General features: G+C 38.6%; 1 protein-coding gene across 22 annotated transcripts in view; it reads right to left on the bottom strand.

The window, feature by feature from the left end:
* Positions 1 to 22827, bottom strand: part of KYNU (kynureninase) — a 60307-nt gene that overhangs the window by 11597 nt on the left and 25883 nt on the right. For all 22 annotated transcript variants that reach the window (XM_084523835.1, XM_084523829.1, XM_084523827.1 and 19 more), the window contains 5 exons: positions 22342 to 22413; positions 20875 to 20949; positions 19358 to 19504; positions 13073 to 13171; positions 12272 to 12345 (listed from right to left, as the gene is read on the bottom strand). In XM_084523835.1, the coding sequence (XP_084379961.1) occupies positions 12272 to 12345; positions 13073 to 13171; positions 19358 to 19504; positions 20875 to 20949; positions 22342 to 22413 (467 nt within the window). The remainder of the gene's footprint in view (positions 1 to 12271; positions 12346 to 13072; positions 13172 to 19357; positions 19505 to 20874; positions 20950 to 22341; positions 22414 to 22827) is intronic.

The following is a 22827-nucleotide window of genomic DNA, read 5'->3' as shown; positions in this document are numbered from 1 at the left end:
GATAGAAAGAGTAGACAGGCCTCAGGTCCTGAGCAGTAGCATTTCCTACTGCTGCTACGTTCAGACAGAAGTAAATCCCAGAAGCCAAGCTCATATAAACAAACTCTTGTATCACCCTGCAAAGCTACCTCACTCAGATTTACAAAGTGTGAATTCCCAGCATGACTTCCACAACATTTATCATAATTGTTGATTCTGTGTTGATTCTCCTATTGGCTCTTTTCTGTATTTGCAGCTATTAGAGAGCTTTTTCTTTACAAAGGTCTTTTCAAAGGTTACCACTGAAAAGCTTCTTCATTCCCAAAATCTTCCTCCCCTAGGTGGATTGATAAGATCTCTCCTAACTCATCACCAGACTGCTGTTTTTTCTCTGAGTGACAGCATAAAAATCTGATGAGGGTGACATGGGCGAACTGGTGGTAGCTTCCTTTACAAATTTCATGTAGGCTTCCTGGTGGCATCAAGTGAATACCTGTAGATTAACTATGGAAAAAAACACCACCTAATACTTACAACAGGAAGAGAGTAGCAAAATAGGCCACACATTACAGAGTTACAAGTTTTGCCTAATTAGGCCAAATCAGAGCTAGAAAAAAACAGGAGGTTGCAAGTACTATTTGAAAACTAGGAGCAGGCAAGAGAAGCAAAGGCTGCTTTTGCACTCCTACCCTCCCAGACCCACTGCACCTCAATGGGGTACAACCCCACTGCTGTTGCCAGGAGACTGCCTGCCACCTGGATGGGATTCAGGCACTGGATGCCTCGAATGCAAATTTAGCCAGCCTGAAAGTAGCTTGTTTCCTGCAAACTCTGAGCACAGACTTGATCCCCAGGCTCTACAGCTGGGGCACAATCTTTGCATTCTAGTCTGCATTAATTTTATTGCAGTTTTCTAACAGCATTTTTTTTATTATTGTTTTGTTTCAGCTTTATTGCATTAATTTTGTTGGAAGCACACAAGCATCATTGCCCTTCTTTGGATTCAATGCCAAAATTCAGAACAGCAAGAATCCCCCCCCAAAGAAAACAGAAAAAATGCTCATTGCTTCACATAGCATATTCTTGGCTCCCTGACTGGAGTTTGAGAAGGAGTTTCAATTTTCTTTGCTATCACAGACTTGCCTGATCACGGATGAGTCATTTAGTCTTTCCATGCCTCAAGCCCTCATCTCTAGAAATGTTGCTCAGTACTGCCCTAACTCTCTGGTGAGCGGTGAGAATATATTCGTTAACATGTTTTCACATACTTAGTAATGAGGATCGTGTAAGAATGGAGAAATAGATTTCCTTGGAGAATTTTGTACTGGATTTTTTGAAATACAGATGGGAAGAGGGGAGTTGGAGGTAATGGCTGATGCCACCGTTTTCTTTTTCCCCTCCTTCCAGCCTTTCTTCAAATTATCCTCTCAGGCTCAAAAGTTGTTTCCAGTCTTGGGTTTCTGTTGAGTTCAGAATTTAATATTTTTCTTGATCCATGTCATCTAACTGGCACTTATGCCAAGAAAAAAAATAAATCAATATCTCCATTGCTGATTTCTACATGATGTTTTACAAATGTGCTGAAAAACTGAAACTCACGTGGAAGAACAATGTTATTCTACATTTGTACCACCTGAAATGAGGGCTTGCATGCTGTTGAAATGAATTCTTATTAATGAAGCCTGTCCCAAACTGCTTGCTTGCACTCCAATCCCTTAATACTGAGCACCACAGCAAGGTCCTGCTTTGGCCCAGAGCTCTCCTGCTGACAGCTCACTGGAAGGGAGAAAAATACTTATATTTGGTATGGTGTTGAGGGCTATGTTTAATCAAAATGAAGAATAATTGTAAAGTGACTCCCAGTTTCATCACAGAGATGCAGAATTCGGAGGTTTTAACCCTCGTGCGTAGTTGAAATTCTTCATATATTGTGAAACTGTCAGTTAGGGAGAATATTTCACAGTATACACACAGAGGCCAGGATCTGCATGGGGGAATAGGGGAATTAGCAGCTAGCCCCTGTTAGACTGCAGTAATAGTTGGAAACCTAACTCTGTCTCCTTCAGAAAACCTTTCCAGAAGCTATAAAGGTTACCTCCACTCCCCACCCCATTACATCTATTTAGATACTCTATCCCAGCTGATAAGATTGAACTTTTTTCATTATTCTATTCTGCATAATGCTTGTTAATTTTAAGTAGGACTTGTTGTTAGAATTTGAAAAGCTTTTTGAAGCTCAGGTAATTATTAGCCTCAGTCTTCTCTAGTTTCAGACTTTCACATACCCTGATGCTTTCCCTTACCCTTTTCAACTCATTACAAATGTTTCCTAATTATTAAGCATATGTGACTTATGAGCAATGCCATACATTATTAACGGACCAGTCTCTTAGAACTCAGTGGGGAAAAAAAACACTCCTTATGAAAAGTTGTTACTGTGAAAATAGTAACTTCTCATATTTAATATCAATGAGGTTTTTACTTCAACAAAGGACCAAAAATAATGATTGTATTGACCGAAGTAATGATTGTATTAGAGGCTAATAGTGTGACATTTTTCTTCTGTTAAATAGCTTGTATTTTCGGTAACACTGACAGTGGAGACAATTTCTCCTCACTACTTTAAGGCTTGTCTTGTAAAAAACAAGTCTAAGTTCACTTTCTACCTAGCATCTTTTTTTTTTTTTTTTTTTTTTTAAGATCAAAGTCATGGAAAAAAAATCTTAATCTAAACAATCACACTTAAGAGTGCAGGTGCAAAGGCTGAAGTTAAAAATCCTGTAGGTTTTTTGTCATTCTTTTTTTCTGAATTTAACTGGGCAGCACTCAGGGTGGGGAACTCAATGCTACCGTTGCCACAATTAGAGAGACTCTTGGGTGGAAAAACCCAGGCTGTTTGGTCAATCAAACACAAGGTGATTTACAGCTGATAGGTATTTGAAGACAGAAGGTGCACATGCTCTTCTTGAATTGATTTTTTCCTTGTTAGTCGTTTAGACTTGACACAAGTGGGAATACACCAATTTCAACACGTCCCTCTGTATTACCCCTGCAGGTCAAAACAGAAGTAGACAGAGCTCACTTTCACAGCAGAAAACAAGGTGCAGCAACAAGGGTGTGCAGAAGAGAAATGGCTGCACTGCTGTGAATCCGATCAAGGCCCAGCCAGGCCACACGCAGCTCCACACCAAACCTTAGGGCGATCGTGATGAGGGATAGCTTCACTCATCGTGATCAGGCAAAAGGAAGGTATGATCAAGCAGCAGACAAAACTGCAGGCTAAATTAAATCCTGGGAAGAAATCTCACAGAAAAACAACCCCTCTAAGGCTAATGAAGTTGAATTAAGAACTGTTAAATCAGCTTATGAACAACTATTACCACAAAGTGCTCATATATCACTTGCACTAGCGGAATATCAGATATATGAAAAGGGGGAATACAGCCAACAGTGTGTTAGCACATTTAGTAGAGGGAAATCAAATATTCTCCCTAGCACCAGAAATTAAAAATCAAGCAGGGAGCCAATTTACTCATAGAGATTATTAATAAAGTTCTGAGTGATTTTTATAAAGTATTGAATAGTTCCCAATTATATTATGGTGATAAAAAAGCATATTATATTCTTTAAGAATTCAGTAATTTTTTTCTACTCTGTTTCAGATAGATTAAATTAAACAAGAAACAAAAGCAACAGTCCTTCCTAGAAGTACTTTTAAATGTGAATTCTGACTTAAAGGAGACTTTGCTGGTTTTGATTACCATGATGCATTTACTGAGCTATAGTCTCCTCAGTCCCTTGAATGAATCTTTGAGGGGATGGTATCCAGATAGATTTCTGAATAATATATGTGTCTGACTGAACTACAATATAAAAATTTTAAGATTTGAGAAGACATGCTTCCTTGGGTCTTTGTTGCTTTTGAATATAGCAATCGCAATATTAATGCAAGACCTTTGTCATACTAGAATCCACATTAGCTAAAAATGTTAGAATTATCACCTCTGCTCTTTGCCTGAAAGAGAAAAACTGCATTAGATGAGTTTTAATAATAAAAAAAATGTATGTCAGTGGCTGGAACTAATTGAATTCAAAGTTTTAAACATCAGAATTGTCACAGAACCCAGCAGTAGTGTTACTGTGTTACAAAACATTTGCTGACACTAAGCGGTACTGAAGGAGAGAACTCCAACTGATTTTATTGAGCTGAAGCCTAAGACATGAAATTACAGGAGAACAGAAATGGGCAGCTTTCAGAATTTAGAGTCTCCACTCAAAAAGCTGAAATTTCACCCACCAGAAAACATGTGAGAAAAGTGACTTAGGTACTTTTCCTTAAAACTCTGCATTTTCCCTTATTTTAGCAGCACACACAACACTACTATTTCAGGTCCTAAGATACAAGGTCCAACATTGGTCCCAGGAGCCCCAAGCCCTTCCCATGGCAGAGGACAGTGAGATGCCACTGGCATGGTCTTGTTCTCATGTGACAAACCGTATGAAGAACACTGACCACCAACACACACTGACCAAATCTCACAACTGGACTAGGTAAGGGACATATCAAATCTTTGCTCAATAAATTGTACACAAATGAGTAAAAAGTTCTTTGTGTTGAAAAACTTTTTCATGCCATGGGACAGAAAGTAGCTACAAGTTCCTCAAACAGTTGGACCAGTGTGATTAGCTCTCAGGTTTGATGTCACGCAGACTCAAACTACGAGAAAGGGAAGAGGGATGTATATCATCCCTCCCCAGAATCTCACAGGAAACCACCCATCAGGCACCTGAGTGAGTGTAGGTCTCTGTGTGGAGTCTCACAGCCCATACCAAACCTCTGTTGCTGTAGCTGCCCTGGTATTTCCATGCAGACAAGTACTGCCAGCAAGCCCTGCCAACAATTTCAGTGGCAAATGAGGAATAATGAATGTGATAGCCAGAATTTACCAAACGGCTGTGAAAATGTGTTTCACATAAGAGGCATGATGGCTTAAAGCAAGTATGTGTCATGAAGCTCCTTGCTCAGTGGAGGTGTATGGAGATAACAAGAAAAAAAAAAGGACAACAGTCTGTGAACATGCTTTGCTGGACTTAATATGAAAGGTATTGGGGGCGGGTGCAGGCAAAAGAAATGATCTAGCTTGCCTACAGCAATAGTGAAGATAAAATGGAATTGACCAGAAGGAAGGAAAAATGTGAAGACATATGCCCAGGGGAGAACATCATCCTGGGGAGAAGTTTCAGCCAGGAGAAGGAGTATGGGGAGCAGAAGCAGTACAAACAAACAATCACAAATGGTAAAACAAAAACATTTTCACACACAACATCCCCCTCACCCCCAGCAAACACACAGAATACCAACTTCGCAGGAAATAAAGAGGCTGAATTATTTCCTTAACCTCAGCAACGACCTTCCAATTACCTTTAAAAATGCTTATGGTTTGATTCAAGTGCCACCTGTGATATGAATCACAATAGGAGCTGTGCAGATGCACTGAGAGCTGCAGCTAAAGCCAGAGAGGTATTCAGCCAGCAGAGAGACACACGTAGCTCTAGGGGACATGCAGCACAGGAGATCCCATCTGAATCAGTGTCTGAAAACTACAGAAATATATTGCAGGGGACACAAGTGAATAAAAAGGTAACAGTATTAATGGCACAGAAGTGAAGTGCAAGGGCTATTGCTGGTACTTCCAGCTTAGAGCAATTTTGTGGGACACGCCATGATCTTGAAGCATGTTCAGTAAGGAAGATTTAGAAACAAATTCCCTACTGTGGGCTAATGAGATAACACATAGCAAATCTCATGTTTAAGGGCACATCTAGAGTACAGCTTTAAATTAGAATCTTAGGAAGAGAGCTTTATAGCAAGTACCCCAAATGATAATCTGAGGTACAAAAAGTGAAGAACGATCAAATACTGGAAGTGAATCACCATCTAGGGGAATATCCCAAGTGCAAGGTTGCATTAGCAGCACTTTTCTGAACAGAAGAGAGCTTTTACCGGAAGTGACAGAAGATTTACTTGATGTTTTTATTGAAAATAAACTTCTCCTCCCTAAGAGAGAAAGGTTCCATGAGGTGGATATAGAAACGCACAGATTAAGAGTGGCATAAAAGGGGAGATCTAAGGGAAGATCTTTCTGTGATCCAAGGCATGCAAAGGAAGTTTTCTTTCCATTTTGTCAGAGGTGTGTTACACCAACTCAAGCACTGCATCTCTGGAAGCTCATTCAGCAGGAAGGAAGCCAACTCATTGCCTTCCCTTACTGCTAAAATCAAGGCACAGCAGAATGCTTTCAAAACTGCCTGTCTCAAAGTGGAGAACCAAGGCACAAAGAGCAAGCCACTAACAGCACATGTTCTTTGAAGTGGGAGAAAGAAATCACAACAAGCATAGAGACTCCGAGGAGAGCCCCAGGATCCTTTCCTTGCGAGCTAACGGGGATGTAAGAGCTGCCCCTAGGCTACATTCACCTTTCCATCAGCCTAAGCCTGTTGGGTTCCTTTCATGTGTTCAAGCAGTTGTGTCTTACACCATCTGATGAGAAAAGCTTCAGGCTGCAGATGGGAAATAGCATCCATGAGGAACACAGCCACTTCCTGCTCGCTTCCAAGAGCAGGAGTGGGAAGGGGCCATGGCAGAGCAGACTAAGTGGTTTATGTCCTGTCAGCATGGTCCAGAAGGAGAGATGCAAAAGACTGAATTGGCTGAAGTCTACCATATAAAATATTGCTGGAGAATGAATAGCATAAAGACCTGCAAGAATTTGACCAGCCTCAGCCAAAAAAAAGACTGAGAAAAATGCTTGAAAAGACATTTTTTCATATTGTTGTTGGAGTTTTGGACAAACGAAAGAGCAAGTTGTCAGGCAAAGATTTAAATATACATAAAATCCCCAAATCTGCCTGCAAGCTATCTGCAGATGTCTGCAGCCAAAACCACCAATGCTATAAATACTATTTGAGAGAAGATATGACTCACAGAAGCTAAGTGGTTATACATGCCTGTTTGTCTTTGCTTATTTCAGTGTTTGATGTCTGCAGAGTACCAGTCCATCACCATACTTGTTAGAATTACTATAGTTGAGAAATTTAACTGGAACCACATCTGATTTTCCATGTACTCCATTGTAAAGATTAAGTTTTCAAAAACTTATAGTAAATTGTGCAGCATGGGAGGACAAAGGTGATGACAACAGCACATTACTTTCACACACACTCTGGCTGTGCTATAGGAGATGCAGACTTGATATACAGCAAATTTACTTGTACATGGTCCCTTGAATTTACAAGGGGGAGAGCTCCTCTCTCACAGATCTTAAAAACCACCCAAGACAAAGATGACAACATAATGGAACACCTTCAGGGAGGAGAGTGAGAAGATTATGAATAATGAGAAAGGAAGCAAGGCTGCTTGAAGATGCAGCTTAATTACAAGGGAGGATTTGAAGGAAGATAGAGAGAAATGTTTGACAAAGAACAAGGAGACAATCATGAAAACAACATAAAAGGACGTACAGAGCTGGAAAGATGAAAATGGAAATAGATGTGAATGAACATTAACCTCTCTTTTTGTCCCAAAGACTCATTCCAAAGTTAAAAAATGCTCTTGGATATTTGCCATTCAGTTGGTGAATCCAAGAACACACCCCTGCAGGCCCATCATGGGTCTAGATTGGCCTAATAAATCACTTGTCCCAAGACAATGCAATTAAACCTAATTAGCCAATGCCTTTATTCCTAAACAGTCTTTTCCCAAGGGAGATTTTAACTTTTGGTTTCTAAATTAGCTCAAGGAGCTAAATTGCTCTCATCTCCCTGGCAAAGAAACAGTTCATTTCTACCTTAATACGGGATACTTTATGCACTCCAGGGACATGTTACGCTCCACGAATAGCTTGCCTATACATTACTCCACAATTTGAGTGCACTGGGACCAGTGACAAACCTGCACACAGCAGCATATACACTTTCTTCTGTGACCACTGACTTTCCACCTTGCTGCAATCTGTACAGCTTCCTGGAAGTTTCAATATTGCTTCTCCAGATCCTCCTCTTGGCCAGGCCAGGGTGCTCTGTTCAATACTAAAACAGTCAGATCGATAGACTCCAAGGGTCATTGAGAATTGGCCCATCTCAGTCTATTATACCTAGGAACATTTTAACCAAGGGCAGCTTTACTTCTTTTTCCTCACACAAGTGCAAAAGTTCACGTACCAAAGACACATGCAGGTCTCAGTAAAGAAGCCATTTGTGCTCTGGCATTTTCATTGAGACCATGAAGTCCAAAAGAAAAGTGATCTAATAGAAATTGACATCTCACCTCTGTGTATGAAGAATTTGTCTGAAGATACCTTGTCCTCAAAGCCACTATGAAATCGTTACCTTTGTTTCTTCTTTGATAACTTTTTTTTTTTTTTTTTATCCTATAGCAAAAGCTAACATGCTATTTGGACATCAGCTGCTTCCTGCACACGCAGCACTTCTTCACATCAAAACTTCTTATTTTTAAACTCTACCTGCTCTAGTCTGTGTTAAAGTTAAGTCTCGATAAATCCTTTTACTTTAAACACTAGACTGTGTACAACTTTCATTTAATCCTCTGCCAAGGCTTATCTATTATTCTCCTGGCTGCTTTACATACATTTATTTCCCTTTCATCTTTTAAAATTGTGCCTTACTTTTTCTTACAGGGATTCAGCTAGGACTTTTTTCTTCTCCTATCGCAGGACTCAGTGAGTTTGTCCCCTATCATCCCTTATGCCAGCTGACAGCAGGGTTAAACTCACTGTGCATTTACAGCTGCAGATACACTGCTATGAATACCTGACTTCTGCTGTGACATCAATCCCAGATGCTCACAACCTTTCACATTACTGTATACCTTTAATTTTTATTTATTTATTTATTCATAAATGAAGAAATTTAGCAGCAGAAAAAGGGTTGTTCTTGAACCCAAAACTTGAGTCAAGCTGATTTTCACTATTACTCTGTCACCTTAGTGTTGTCTCTTGGAAGTTTCCCCTCTGTAACACAGAGGAATTTACATGGAAATTTGGTGGCACAGGATCAATCTGCAGCCATTGGCCAAAGCATGTCAGTAGTTTTTCACAGCTCTGCTCTGTCCAGGTTTCCACCCTGGGAGAAATTGCTCTAGCACAATTAGCCAAGAATATATTGCACTGTGATATATAGAACAGGTATTAAAAAAAAGCTATTCGAGTATTAAAAGAGACTTCAAAGGAGCTGAGATCATGAGAGAATAGGGATATATGGGACCTCTATATGTCAGATTGATTCAGTTTTACTGCAGTGGAAAGATAGATAGTGGACTAGTGAAGGACTGCTCCACATGTGCAGGTACAGATATTAATTAGGATGGTTACAACATGTAACTTTTAGACCCATGGCCCTTGCAGTGAATTAGAGGACTATACCTAGCTAAGCCAGAGTGGAAGATGATGTTTTCAGTGACACAGAAGAGAGCAGAAGAGCTTGTGCTGTCCATAGCCTCCATCTTCTGGCCATCAGGCCTACGGATCAAAGCTTACTCTTGGGCTCAAATGTTTTTTCCTTACTGGTGATTTTCTGGTTTTAAAAGCTTGTGGGAAGCTTGTGCATAGATAAATTGAAGTGGAATCTGTGCTGATTTTTGTCTGTTGGGAAGTGACACATGGTATGGCTGCATAATGCTGGTTTGGGGTTGCTTGTTTCAGAGCTCCGAAACACAGGGGCTGCCACAATCTCAGTCTATAGAGACTCAGAGCACAGACCAGTTCTGGAATGGCCCTAGTTGCTAGCGATAAGGCTAATAAATTAATATCTCTATGCACAGCTCTAGGTGCATTAGAAAAAAAAGCAGAAAATGAGTGTTTTATAGTCCAAGTAGCCAGCTCTGGATGGAGCAGCACCTGTGGAGAGCAGGTGGAGGGGAACTCTGCTTCTAAAACTGGGCATAGCTACAGCACAAACACCCATTTGCTTACAATATTCACATTAGCAAGACTTGGCATGAGGGAAAAAAGCATATTTATGGACATCAGAGAACTTTAAAAAAAAAAATCCCAAGTGTCTTTGATGAAAGGCAGTAGCTGGGCTTGAGGCTGTTAAATAAAAAATTTGGATTAAGCTGTTTAGTTTTCAATAAGCACCTAAGTCCTTTTTGCCCCAGCAAAGTAATAGGAAAAGGCACTTGGCAGACATTCCAGGTTTGCCTCTCTGAATTATGGTCATAACATACATTTTTATATTAAAATACAATATATTAGTCCAATATAAAAATAACTACCTAGTCAATAACTTGCAGAAAATATGAAGGATGAAACAAATTAAAGAAATCTATACAGGTGGGTAAAGTGACTTGCATAATACTGACCGTGAGTTAAAAACAATATTTCAGGTGGTTTATATGACAAAAGGCTATCAACCAGACTGGAATTTAATTAGCTGCTTATATATGGGCTGGGATGCAAAGACACTGTTTGGTGCTCCTGTTTTTAAATGAAGTTTGGCCACTGGGTGTCATCCTTGATTCAGAAGACAGCCAAAGACGTTTTTTCAGATACAACATAAATGCTGCAACTTCCAGAGCAGTTAAATTCCACTCTATTTGATTGTACAACATATAGCAAATTGTTCTGCATTTAAATCAGCTATAAAATTGAATACTTTGACATAGACAAATTCTCCTTTGTCTCACTGTCTTATCTGGAGACCTGAAATGGCTGGTTGATGTGGAAAAGAAAGAAAAGCCACGCAAACAGGGCATATTAACTATAAACAATTTGATGAGCGATTATCAAACCTCAGGAAATATGAAATAGCTATGATTAAATAATGCAAAGGGTCTATGCAGGAAGTTTGAAAATATATCCTTAATTGGGTCCCTGGCTGAAGAAAAACAAAACTATTTCATAAAGGCATTTGTATTGAAGACATTCAGCATCCAGATTCAATGCACAAGTTAATGACTATGTATGAAGAAGCAAGTTCAGGAAAAACTAATTTAAGCCCTTACCTAAAATACCAAGCTAGTGCCCTCACTGAAGTTTCAAAATTTCATCAAGGGGAAAGAAATACTCAAAGTCCTTGAGTTTCTTTTTCATTCCTCTTATTAATCATTCTGTGATTTCTGGCTGGCCCTCTTTTTTTCCCCACTGCCCAGCATCTTCCCTGTTCCCCACAGCCGTGACCCAGAGGTTTGGCCATAAGACCAACTGCTGCACCTAAGGGGCAAGTGGCAGATACCTTTCCAGAAGAAATATCCTTGTATTTGGAATATTTTGCCAGCATTCACATGTGAGTATTGAATCGGCTCACAGCAGGTCATATGTCATCCTAATGAGTTTTCTGTTATGGGTGACTGAGAAGAACTTATCAGCGTTATTCTGTTATCTCCTGGGAGTCTAGACAGTCTGAAACCAGCAAATAGTGCAGTGAAGCTGCTTATTATAATATTATTTCTCTCTGAAACCTGATTTAGTTTGCCTTCCTCAAGCTAAAATAAAAGCAAGTGCCAGCAATTTCTCCAAAGATTACAGCCAGAATGTGTTTACATTTGTCAATGCATTAAAAGTACTAATCCTACTGTTCTTAATATACATCGAGTACAGACATATAACATTCTAAATAACAGGTAGTTGTTTTTAATGCAGCTAACCTCAGTTCTCAGCACAGCTTTTCATGGATTATGAAGTCTTTGAGAACACAGATCTCCACTTAATGCTTCCTAGCTTTACTGGTAGATATAATTTTAATGAAAACATGCCAGTATTAAAGAGCTATTAGACAGAGTTGAAATTGTCTTTAATTTTGTTCACCAACCAGAGACTTCAATGATTTTAAAAAATCCATTTTTAAAGGAAGTTGTTAAGTATTCTCTTTACATTAAACAGTCTCGCAGACATGATTTGGGTTACTTATTTTTAATATTATAAGCATTCTCTTTTATGATTATACTTAGTTTAGAACAGATAGACTTCAAGGAGGATATTATTTAAGATGAGAGCACATACATTAACAATTTCAAAATATAGCAAAGTTAGCATAAAATAACCCTTCTGAGCTAACAAAAATTAGATAACCAAGTTATTTAAACTTGCACTACTATTTTCACTAAGGCAAACACTCAGCAACAAATATTAGTCTGAGTTTTCTTTGAAGCAAGGAATTTCTTCTGCATCTGTCCATATAAACATATGTATATACATGCATACATATAACTAGTCTGTGACTAGGACTGCTATGTACTTTCACAGCACCTTTTGAATGTGCTTAGAAACAAACTTACACTGGTTTAATACTCTGGGAATGCTTCTCATGAATGTAGGCAGCAGCTAGGCCTCCTGCTCCAGAATTTAAATACTGTAGAGAAAAAAATCATCACATAAGCATTTTTTGTGCTCGTTATCTGTAACAGCTTTTCTTCCCTCACCCTGCTCTATAAAACAGACAAATTTCAATATTTCTCATTGTTTCTAACTGGAGATCTTAGCATCTGTCTCAAAGTGTTAATGTAGGTAGAAGCAGATGGATTTTCACAGAGTAGTTCTGCAAATATTCTTGGTTTACATATGATATTGGAAGTCTAGCAGAAAAAAGGCTAAAGCAATCTTATATCACGATATATATATGCCAAACAATTCACCAAACAGTGCCTATTGTTTCTTAATCTCAAAACAAATTGAAAAAAAAAAAAAAGATATTGTATGATCTAAAATTGTGTTTAGACAAAGATGTTTTCATATTTAGGGGCCATTTATAAAAATGGCATAACTACAAGATTTTCTCCATGTGGTAAGAGGAAAGCCTTTAATGCTGTGACCACAGATCAGTATGATTATCACAGCAGATGTTCAACCACCCACTAATACACACATTACTTTACAGGTCAAACAAAAAATTACCACTATTACCTTTTGTAACTTCTTGTAAGAAAACCACTTCTAAAGCCAGTGCCCATCTCTTTCCTTGAACCAGCAACATTCAGCCCAAGCCTCGATCAACAGCTCAGCTCTTTTCATCTTACCTGTTTGGTGACCCATCACATAAATGAGATCCCAGAGAATCTCAAATAATGAGTTTGTTTTACCTTGTAGGAGCACCAGCAGGCAAAATCTACTCCCCAGTCATGCAAATGAAGATCTACGTTCCCAACAGCATGAGCCAGGTCAAATCCAACAAAGCAACCCTGCAGGAAAGAGATATTTAATATGCTACTTACGAAGATAATCATTACTAAAATTATTTCGAAAAAGTATATTTAGAGCTGTATACATTGTTCTCTAGTCAGGTATGTTATTGACTCCATCTGTTATTAATTATAACTAGAAACAAGGTTTCTAGTCCATAACTAAAGTTTAGAATCATGAATCGTTTCATGGCCTTGTCTTCAAGGACACTTGCATATGATTTAGATTCCCAAGATTTTCTCATGCAGTAAAGTGGAATTACTTGAAATAAGTATTTAGAATGAAGACATTATTTCAATAAATTGTATTACATTATAAGTCCTAGCCAGAAAAAAAAAAAAAAAAAAGTAATATGCATATCAACGCTATTCATATATTAACATTTAATTTTATTCTGTACTTACGCTTAAGGTTCCCCCTGTCCCCAGTTTCCAAACTGTGAGCATCAACATCCTATGCAAAACATGGACTTTTAAAGATTTTTGTATTTGTCCCTAAAATTTTAAGATACATTGCCATTTCTCCATTAAAAGTGATGCATTTTTTAATAGCCACACCTTGTGCAGGGCACTAAAAAAATTAAGCACCACAGAGGCAGAGATCACAAAGTAGCAGTTTTACACACAAGATTGCCACTGGATGGCAGCATTTTTTAAACTAAAAATGTATTCATATCTTTGCTGTTTATTTAAGGCCAGAGAAATGAAACTGCCTTTTGTGCCTGGACTACAAATAAAATGTTATTTTGCATTTTGCTTTAAAAAACACAAACAGTCAGCTTGCAAACAGCATGGTAGGAATAAGAGTGAGAGCCCAGGCTTCAGAAAAAAACAGCATCTGATAATAAAATAATTTTTTTTTGATTTTTTTTTTTTTAAAGAATCTCTTGCTGTTTCTTGCACGAAGGGAGTCTGAGCTAAATTATTTAAACAATACTTCAGTATATTCAATCTTCCATATAAGATAGTTAACGATTTGAATTAAGCAGCATTTTAAGATGTGACACTAATTCTAGTGGAAGCATTAGTGAAGTTTGCTTGAGAATTCACTCCCCAAAGTGATGGGAAGAAAACTCTCTGCTGTAGAAGTTGCACAATATAAACATTTGCTATTAAACAGAACCAAAGTTCAAATAAATATTCCAGCCTTCATACCCTCTATGTTTTTGTCCTCATGGAGACCCTGAGGAACAAGTTAAGACAAATCAACAGAAATGGTGAAGCTGAAGCACAGTGGATGCCCATGGGAATGCTCACATCCAGAGATGAAATGGCTTTGGTTCAGAGAAATAAGCTACTAAAGCCAACCTGGTACTGAATAAAAAGTTTAAGACACTAACTTAGGTTCAACACATCAGTTTTCCAGATTTACCTTCGTACATATGTACCACACAAACTTTTTAGAAAACTGATACAAGAGATTCCCTGGATTCAATGGAAAACAGGAAAACTGTAATGCATTAGGAGTCTTGGAGAACATATGCATCTGGCAGCACATTATCAAAATTAAAACAAACAAAAAACAATGGTTTGTTGTAGCAGTGAAGGACATTGACACTGGCTGGCAAGGGTTGTCTTGCACCAACACCATGCACTTGGAGCCCTCAAACAGGACAGCCACCAACATGCCACCCGGGGGATATATTTGAGACATTTTAGCAGCTCCCCACTGCTTTGAAATTACTTGATAAATCCAACAGAGCACTGTTAAACTTAATGAGCCTGAAAATCTTTGGTGCAGACAGGTTTTCCGCATCACTACAGAAAAGCCCACTCGTGTTTTATTCAAGTCATCATCTGCAAAAGGATGTTAGTGCTTTGCTTTCCCAGGAAGGCGTCTGGCACGAGTTGTCTGAACATCGAATGTTTAGCCACACAGATTGCATGAAAAAAGTAAAACAAACTGAAACGGCTCTCCCTGCACAAGCCACACAGAACAGGGGCTGCGTGGGAACACTGCTTCCCCAAGCTGGGGGAAAACAGAGCTCTCCATCTGCTATGGGCAAAGAAGAGGACATGTGCTCTCTCCTGCCTCTTCTGTTTTATTTTAATATCTAAAAGTCATTTCTGCAAAGAGTCTTGGGTAGCTGCTGATAACCAGCAGGTAACAACTCAGCATGGACAATGACATTTGGAGAGAGGGAGAGAAATGACAGCTTCACACAAGCAAAGCTGGGACATTTAGAGAGAGGCAGGAAAAGAAATGAAGATGAAGGATCTTAAAGCTCTTCCTACTGGGACTCAAGAGATTAAAATACTTTACATACGTACAGAGACAGTGGAAAGTACAATATAACTTATGAAATGAAAATTGTATTTGAGAGTTTGAGTCTCCTAGAAGCCAGCCATTTCTTCACTGACAGAAGAATAAAATGATTCAGCCCCCTCCATCCTCTCCAGCAAGCACAAAAATATGAAACAAGGAAAACTGTTACATCCTCTTGAGCGTGCTGATGAGTCTCTCACACAATACACTGTAATTTTGATTTATCTGAGAGACCTAAGATGGAAAAATAGCCTGAGGTAATTTTTCAAGCTTAATTTAGTTCATTTAATATTTAATGACTTAATGAAGCTGTCTATGTGCAGAGCTTTCACTCTGGAAGGAATCTTAACATACATAGAGAACTTAGGAAATTGGCTTAAAAAATGTAAAAGGAAATCAGTAACTTAATTCATAAATGATTGACCTCAAGAATCCTAGGACATTTTCCAGACCTCCAGAGCTCGCAGCTCGGACTTCTAGCCAAACCCTGACAGGGTACAGCATTGCAGAATTTTATTTCCATTGTAGGTTACAATTAAGACCACCTGTGCAGGACTTTCCTCTCTGCTACACTGGTTGACTAGCAAATTTTTTCCTCCTCAAATGACACTTCTATTTGCACTGTCCCCTTGTCAGCTTCTTGCTTGTCAGCTCTTCCCAGACTAGTTTCTTCTGCTCAGGAGCATGGAGCCATTCACTACCCTTCATCACCAGCCTTGTATTTTTTTTCCTGTGAATATGACTTCTCAGGCATATCCCTCTTGTAATGTAAATTCAAGAACTTCAGCCATTCTGTATTAATAGATTGTGCATAAGAGTCATTTTAACCACTGGTGGTTTCATCACGTCCAGAAGCTCTAGAAGGAGATGTGGTCTTCAAGCTCACACAGTGTCCTGAAAGCTTGTCAGCCTCAAGACAGAAACAGGACTGGATGTCAGACAAATTAAACCCCCATGCAGCTAGCTCTTCTCAGTCTGCTGCATGGCATCTGGATTTCCCCTTCAGCCATCAAGTTAGCTTTTGAAGAGTGAAACATCTGCACAAACTACACTGTCTCCACTGAGGAAGAGCACTGGATCCTAAATGCTCAAAACATTCCCTAATTAGTCCATACTGGGGCAGGGGAGAGGAAAAAAAACAAAGATCTGCTCCAAGCAGACCTTAAAAAATAGCTGCTCACCTGGGATCTGCTCAAGATGTATGAAATCCCAGTATCATTATGCTTACCACCTCACATAGGCAAGATCTGTGCTGATTACCATTGCTAGAAGTAACATAAGTGCCTATATTTACACAGAAGGACTAAGGAACAATCATCAGTAAGGGACCAAGGTACTCCTTGCTTCCAGGACAGCTCACTGACAACTGTAGACTGCGAGGAATTGAGCTGTCCTTGCTCTGGTCTGGTAAGACACAGCTGAAGCGTCAGCATTAAGACAGCCAGAATTTTCCTACCATTGCACTCCAAACACAGGGTTCATTTGGATGTACAGCAAAACTTTTCACAAAATAAAACAAAAAAATCAGGTAATATTTCCTTAGAGATATTAACTATACCTGCTCCCTTTGCACCTCACTTCTCGAAGACTGTACAACAGTTCATCAAAACTTCTCCATAATCAAAAATAGTAATATTTCATAACGGAACAGAAGAGCCAATTGCTTATGAAGACCCAACACTTCGCTCTTTTGTAACCAGAATCCAAGACCAAGAAGCAGCAGGATACAGGAAAACCTCCCACTGCTATTAACACAACAAACTTTTCATGAATTGCTGATTTAATAGCTGCTCAAGTAAATATTTGCAATATGAAGATTGTTTTTAAATGTGATGTAACAGTATGCTATATAGTAGTTCTGTGTAAACAAATATCACTTAACCCAGAAAGCAGAATTCATAAGGATGTCGAGCTAAGTGTATCTGACAGTGGGGTAAAAACAGGGTTGCCTCATGCTTTTAAGGCTCTCTGGGCACTCAAGCACTTCTTCAAAGCTGAATTACTTTTCTTTAAATATACTTCCAACATTTTGGGTCATGAAATTACCTGGATCCTAGTCCTACATGCACTAACCACAAACCAGTTAAATAAAATACTTTATTCCTTTCTCTTCCTTTCTTGAATACTTTCTTAATCTCTGAAAGAGGAGATTTGCTTGCATCCCATGGTGCTTCTAAAAAAGGCACACAGGTGGAGATGGGCATTTGACATCTATCTGGGCCTGCTGGGGGACTGATCTGCTGTCTGAAATGGCTCTCCTCTATGGTATGATACAGTTTCTGTATAGGTGTGCAAAATTTGTGTCTACATCCATGAGAAGGCATTCATGGGGACTCCGCAGCCCACGCTCCCTCCTGCATGAGTTAACATTTTTATTTGCATTGCCCTATGGAAATTTTTAGCTCTAAAACAAGTCTTGGTTATCTTCTCAAATGACAATCAAATACATTTTTGTTCCATATAATGAACTCTTGGTGACTATTTTTTCCCATGGAATACATGATCTTGGCCACTCTGGGTTCATTTATAGACTTCAGTGAAGCTACAGCTCTTGGATCATGTGTCTCACAGTACGGTGAGCGTCTTTAAGAGAGGAGATAAAGTGATAGATTTTTTTCCCAGATTGTTCAAATTTACAGTAGAGGAGAAAGATTTCAGTCACTTTTTAGACCCTTCGCAGTGGGGGGTTGTGGAAGAAGCAGTACACAAACAGATGTTGGTGGATGAACAAAAGTTCTGATGCCACCAGGAGCATGACTGAGCACAGCACTGACTGGCATCATCCTATTAATCACCTATCTTCCTTTTCATCAAATGTACAGCCTAGCATTCTGACTACTTGTTAGCAATAAATGTACTGGAAAGAAAGACACCATGTTGTTGTTTAGAGCTACATGGGGCTAATGAACAGACCCTTTCACCTCTGCAGCAAATTCCTCTCCTTTCTTTCTTCCTTGGCTTTCTTCATCTGTGTCAAGAAGTTGGTATCATTTTGTACTGTTTGGGACCAGTTTTGTCACCTGTGCTGCTCAGTGAGAACTTTTTATATACAGAAAAATTTCCACTACCAAACCTACACCAACAGAAGATGTATACCCTGATATGAGCCAGGAAACTCCCCAAACAGATAAATATCAAATATAAATTGTTAACTGGTTTGCAAAATCCCAGTGATACTATAAGTTTTTCCTTGAGTGGTTTATATTAGATAAGGTACATCCCGTAAGAGGCTGCCCCTACAGAAAGTCTGGTGACCTCCAGTTGATAAGAAGACTTAATTAAAAACTATTTTCTCTTGGATTCCTGAGGCAATTGAGATGGTTAAAGACGTTTTACAGCTATGCCCATAGAGCACACTGTCTGCAAGTTCCTACGGCTGAGTCATCACTTAAACACAGCCATCTTGTGGCATTGACGTGCTTCATGTAGTGCTTGTTTTCTGAAAACTCATCCATTGAATCAGAGCATCACTGGCTGTGTGGGAGCTCACCTCCCTGCTCACTGGGGGCAAACACCACAGGAAAGGAGGAAAACCATGAAAGTTTGCCAAAGAGTGGAAATCTAGCACAAATAAACCTTTAAAGATTGGGTCTCTGATTACCTCCTCCCTCTTCTCCATTGAACTTCTTGAAATTCTATCTTCACATGAAAGCCTGGTAGAAGTCAATAGTCATGAATAATTTCTCCACATACCTTAAGTCCCACCTGTGAGATTGCTCTTGCAGCCCTCTTTCTTCATGCAGTGCACAGTCCCCAGAGGATTTGTGCACAGCATGCTTTTACTTTTTATCACAGCCCCTGAGGTTTCCACCTATGCTGTTTTGTTCCACAAAAAGTGGAAATTTAAAACATTTCACAAGGAAAATTGATCTAATTATTTTTTTTTTTTTTTTTAAAGGATGGGTTTGGAGCAATCCTACCTTTTCTTGGCCAGCCTTTGTAATCCTGGGGATGTCAAACAGCTGGCCCGTGTAGTACTGCACCCCACTGAACAGAACAACAGCAATAGAGTCCCCTTCCTTCTCAATTACAGAAAGGATGTCTTCAATCCTCAAGGTCTCCTCCCCCTAAAACAAAGTTAAAGCTCACATTTTACATCAGCTCTGGCAGTAATGAAACTGTCATTTCTTATTTCATAATCTATATTTTACCATGAGCCATGCTGCTTGCATAAGGAGATCAAAAGCAAATCCTTATCATGGTAATGATATACAAAGGTAGAGCAATGAAGTAGCCTACGAGTAAGTTACTTCAAAAAAAATCATTAGCAAACTTATCTTGAAGGTACCAGTTTTAAAATATCTATTCACTTCATATTCTAGCATGCTTCATACTCTTTAATATTTCAGACAGATTTAATTTACAGTGAAAAACAGCATATATAATGATTTTTATGTGGCATCTGAAATTTGTGACACTCGCGAGGCTTAAAAGTTGTCTATCAGTTTCACTCTGTACTTTTCTGATAAACTTCATATCCCACAGGAAGCTATTATAAACCTGCCATATTTATATTTCAAAAACAATAAGTCTCAAATCATCAAAAGTACAAAAATCCCCAAACCTGGGGTCATTAAATATAGAGGAACTTCAACCAAAAAAAAACTCATTCTTGATTCTTTACAGGAAAGTTACTGCCCCATCCTCCTAGCAAGGGATCATGTAAAACATACCACCACCTAGGGATCAATTAGGCAGTGAAAACCTAGAATTAAATTAGACTTGTTACTGAAAAGTGCTTGGACAAGACTGTTGAATTGCAAGTATTGCAACTGTTATTATCCCAACAATCTTTGCAAATCTATCAAGCATTCAGGAATGGGCTCTTTACTCACAAGATGACTCAGATTTCAGAAGCAAAAGGTCACCATCAGTTTATAGTTAGGTGGCAAAGTTCTTAATACCGCAAAAAGTGAAGCAAGGCAATCTTTCAAATTAATCTGAATTGCATATTACTCAAAGCAGACCTTTTCCTTGTTCTATGCTGATAAAGACACAATGCTGTTCATGTTATGGCAATCTTTTACCTTAGGACACTAAAAGGACATTGGGACTTCTCAATGAACTGCTATACTTTTACAGTTCTCTCAGGATACTGTCAGCTTTTCACAAACAGGAAAAATAGGGAAAGTAACATTTTTTAAGGTAAACATGCTAGTTGAACCAGACAGTTATAAAATGGCCTCTAATGCTAAAAAAACAAACAAACAAACAAACAAACAACAAAAAAAAACAGAAACAGAATATGCTATTCAAATTCTACCTAATTTAAACTTAGGCAAGGCTTGCATAAGTCTGTCTAAATAAGTATTTAAGTGTTGTGAAGAAATAGACTACAGCTTCTGCAATCAGACACTAGAATACTTGGGAATATATGACTACTCTCACATGAAATACACTTCTATTAGTGAGGAGAGCTGACTTATGTCTCACCAACCTCTCGTGGCTGCATCATGAGCATGCATTTCTCCACATCAAGTCCATGAAGTCGAAGCTGGGACTCAACAGCATACTGCAAGAGATTTCCATGCATAGCACGTTAGTGTAATTACATAAGACAACAAAAAGAAAAAACTGCCAAGCACAGCAGAACTTCAGAAAAGGGATTCTGATGCCTGCCTTTCACTAAAATTAATGCTTGAAAGCATAATCTGACTCCTTCAAAAACATTCTAGATTTCCTTTGGTTTGAAAAACATCAGAATGTAATTCACAGCAGACAGCAAGGATAAAGTCAAATCCTAAATCCTATAGGATGAGCTCATGGAGCAGAAAGAGAGTGGAAATGTGGTGGAGGATATGCTTTACCACACACCAGCAAGCAAAGCCTGCACAGATAAAGGCCAAGGTGAGAACACAGCTGTGTTCTTGGTCTGCACATTTCTTGGTAGCACATGCTAAATCCTAGGCTGTTACATATGCACTGCTGTTTGTGCAATTGAGGTTTGGTAGGTACATATATGCTGGCCCACGCTATCCTCACATCTTAGATTTGCTGCAAAGCTGGGAGGAAAGGAGCTCACAACTCTAAGGCTATTTTCAAACTCTTACCCACTGATTTTATCAATAAATAATAGTTTGGGAGATGGCATAAAAATCATTGAGTAATACTATTAGATAGTTCAAAACTACTTGACAGGAACCAAAACATTATTAGTTGCACAGGGTATTACTAAAGTGTCATAGAAATTTTAGATGGAGTCCAAATGTACAAGTGCACCTGGAACAAATGCATGATTAGCATGAGCATTATTTAGAATAAAGGCAATTTTGAGTTCACACATCTGTGCTGCCTCCTTTATTACAAATAAACTTGTTAGTAGTTTGAGTTGTTTCTATTACACCTTAGAGATCAAATTTGTTATCAATTTCTACGAGTTTACGGAGTTGATGATAAAGCAGCAGTGGGCCACAAACCCAAAGATTAATTTGTTCTAAGCTGTGATGCACGGACTATTGTCTCTTATTTTATAGCAGACAAATTATATTTGAACTAGTAATCTAAAGTGCTAAGAACAAACATTTCCATCTCTGTCTGGAGATATATAAGTGTTAATGTTGTGAGTTTGTATTGATTTGGTTTCATAAAGTAAAACAGCAACAAGAATTAATAAAACATTTACAACTTCAGTTGATTTAGGTCAGTAGTTTGCTCAATGTCTTTAAAAAAAGTCTAATAAATCAATGTGCCCATTCAATCTTTTCCTCTTGTAACATTTTTTATTTGAACAAAAGGAGTAAAGCTACGATCTGTAAAATATGCTGAGCTCAAAAGCTTCTGACAGATTTTTTTATTGTAACGTTACTTGGACAAGATGAGCTAATAAATATTCAAATCAAGCTACTGATATTCTTTGGAAAAATATGATTAATAATACAAATATGGTGAAATATTAATTTCTTACATGGTCAGAGGGAAAGGCTCTGGCTTCTAGAAGAATTTTATAGCGTCTTGGAGTAGGTTTAAAGAAAGATAGCTGTTAGAAACAGAAAAAAAGATATGTTGAATGTACGTAAAACAGAGATGAGAGAGATGTTCCCAGTATGTAACTTAATAAAGACTGTTTTACTTTCATGCAGACTACTGAGAGTACCCCAGAAATCACAAATATTTCTTTGTCCATATAACATTCACCAAAGTAGGAAAGTATTATAATACTCTATTTCATAGATTCATAACAAAGGGCTTATAAATCCAACAGTGAAAATTTGCATTTACAAGAATCAGTGTCAAAGCTTCACTGTGGCCATGGAAGTCAGGATTTCACCCTACTCCATCTCTCCCAAGCTGAAGCATGCAAACAGCATGGAAGAACTGAATTTCCACCCCTGCCCTAAAATGTCAGTTATCAAGTCATTCCCTCTGAAATAAGCCAGGCCAAAGGACAAAG

This window comes from Aythya ferina, assembly GCF_964211825.1.
Source record: "Aythya ferina genome assembly, chromosome: 6".
Lineage (NCBI taxonomy): Eukaryota > Metazoa > Chordata > Aves > Anseriformes > Anatidae > Aythya > Aythya ferina.
This window is presented reverse-complemented; position numbering and strand designations above follow the sequence as displayed.